This window comes from Aplysia californica, unplaced genomic scaffold (genome assembly GCF_000002075.1).
Source record: "Aplysia californica isolate F4 #8 unplaced genomic scaffold, AplCal3.0 scaffold00023, whole genome shotgun sequence".
NCBI classification, from domain to species: domain Eukaryota; kingdom Metazoa; phylum Mollusca; class Gastropoda; order Aplysiida; family Aplysiidae; genus Aplysia; species Aplysia californica.
The window spans coordinates 717,605-720,131 of record NW_004797293.1 but is presented as its reverse complement, the minus strand read 5'-3'; the positions used below and the strand labels follow the sequence as shown (position 1 = coordinate 720,131).

General features: G+C 39.3%; 1 protein-coding gene across 1 annotated transcript in view; it reads left to right on the top strand.

Annotated features, from left to right (window-relative positions):
• The window catches only part of LOC106013274, a gene marked incomplete in the record, with an annotated part of 5,488 nt that extends 3,304 nt beyond the window's left edge, over window positions 1-2,184 (top strand). The window contains 2 exon segments of the mRNA XM_013088521.2: window positions 587-733; window positions 1,730-2,184. Of these exon segments, the coding sequence (XP_012943975.1) occupies window positions 587-733; window positions 1,730-1,814 (232 nt within the window).
• Window positions 2,185-2,527: the final 343 nt, after the last annotated feature.

Here is a 2,527-nt window from a genome sequence, read left to right as displayed (position 1 = left end):
GAGAGAGGTGGGGGGAGGGGGAGTCATATGTACATGTACATGCGATGTGCTTTTTTATGGGCATATACGCTCATTCAAGTTTGTGTATGTCAATGAAAAACACATTTTCTGAGAAGCCGAACATATTTTTTTCTTAGTATTTTAGAATCTTCTTGGGAAAATGATATAGACTGTACTTTGGGGGGCTCTGGTGGTCTAGAGGTTACTGTGTTTGTTGCCTTCCATTCAACAGGTCCAGGGTTTGAAACCTGACAGCGACGAAACATTTTCTTCCCTAGAATGTTTTCTCACCTCTTTTCCTGCGCTCTAACCATGAACATTTTCTGTCGTCTGTTTTCGTCTCCTCCCGAGCAAAATTCCAAATTAATTCCTACCAAATTAAAAATATTTAATGACCATGTGTCCCGCGCACTCATAACGACCTTATGCAGCTGTGAGCGCGTAAAGCACCCTCCAAAACAAAACATCAAAAAATGTATTATACAGGGCTATACAAATGCTACTGATTCATCATTACTGGAATCAATAATGAGGAATAGGTTTTTCTACTTTTATTGAACTACACTTCTCACGTATCTCTGCCCAGCCTGTGGAGACCGGTGACCCGTAGTCTGTTGTCCGGCCTACAGAAGCTGGCACCTGGCCAGCCCGCCGAGTACATGGTCCAGGCTCGTGACGTCATCGCCCTGTGTTTCTCTGTCGGCGTCTTCCTGCACTCTCTCTACTTCCACAGGTACGTCAGCTCTAATATAGTGGTTTGCCCATTGGTCTATGTACAGGTTGAAACAGAAACAACCCAAGAGACTTTTCCCTCCGTCCTAGCCCCCCCCCCCCCATACTGTGCTGCATCAGAACACGAGGCTCGTTCAAATTGTTTAGAACATTATTTTTACTTTTTGAGATACAATTGAAGATATTTGAGACAGCAAGGTGAAATCAGGCGCTCGTCAGAATAATGAAAATGAAGAAACTGGCATTTTCTCGCAGGTTTGGGAATTTTAAATTGAAGTTTTAGTTTTTTGCTTCACCTTCTATGTCCATTAAAGAACACATTTATATTTGGATTTTATTGAAAAACATTGATTAAATGCACCAAAATTGTAAAGTATCAGTTTCCATGGACTCTCAAGCTAATGGAAAGAACTTAACTTTTGCTGCCATTTTCTTGCAAATTTTTCCTCCAAAACTATCCTTCAATTGTCAATATTTCGACTTGTGTCCAAGATATAGTTAAATGGATATTTTTTTCTTAGAAAGCAAGACAAACGAACAAGCTTAAGATGATACCAATAACTCCACTTGCCCAAAAATTGACAAGCGCCGGATTCCACCTCGTTGTGACACACACACACACACACACACACACACATATATATATATATATATATATATATATATATATATATATATATATATATATATTATATATAATATTGGCCTATGTTTCACTCATATCACACACAACCTGTTTGAAAGAGAAACACTAACAAGCAAACATTTCACTAATCTAAAATTATCTCAATACAAATAAAATTTAAAAGTTTCCAAACACTTGAAATCATAAAAATCAAGTCATATTTTAAAAAGACCTCACGTTTTGCTACAAAAAACAAAAACTGCATTTTCTGCGCGACCAACTTTAATGCTCTCCCAAAATCTTTTGAAGCACCGTACGTCACACTCATTTCCTACCCCCCCTCCCCACCCCACCCCCACACTTTATTTTCAGCCAATGCAATCGGTGCATAGGCAAAAGTCCTTGTCCAAGTTCGGCCGGCAAGACTTTCTTCAAACGCCCAAAGAGTCGAATGTGAGGCTTCTACAGAAGAAAAGCAACAACAATAACAAACCGAAGACAGACAGACAATTACATTTATAGAACTAAGAAACAAACAAAAAGAGACAATCAGCGCCTTTGTTGGGTACATTAATTCGACTTACTATAAACTAACAATAGTCTTTTATGCATGGCCTCACGGAGACCACAGAGTGGCCTCAACGAGAGTGGATACACTGAATATCCGTTGCAGGTCAAGTAAAGTCTGAATGGAGAAATGAAGAATACATTTATTAGTACGTCTTGAAAGTGTTGGTGTCGGTGGTTCGCTTGTGCTCTGGTGTGGTTTGCTTCTTCTTTCCAGTCAAACATAATATGATGTCGTCCTTATCTCTCCTCCTTTTTCGTGTTTCTGACTCTCTTATGACACCTGTAATCTTTGTCACTTGTATGACCAAATTGTGTTGCAATAGGCGTAAAACTTTTCCTAAAAAAAATAAATAAATTACAATGTGTTGATAAAATCACCGAGCTTTCTGCTACACATCCTGCAGAGTACAGTTTTCTGAGAAGACTCGAAGCAATGCGCTTTGACTTTGAGATCTGAGTGGCCTCTATTGGTGTTGGCAATTTTTGTAAGACACGGCTATGTGTTTGTATTTGTGTGTGTGTGTGTGTTTGTGTGTGTGTGTGTGTGTGTGTGTATGTGTGTGTGTATGTGTGTGTGTGTGTGTGTGTGTGTGTGTGTGT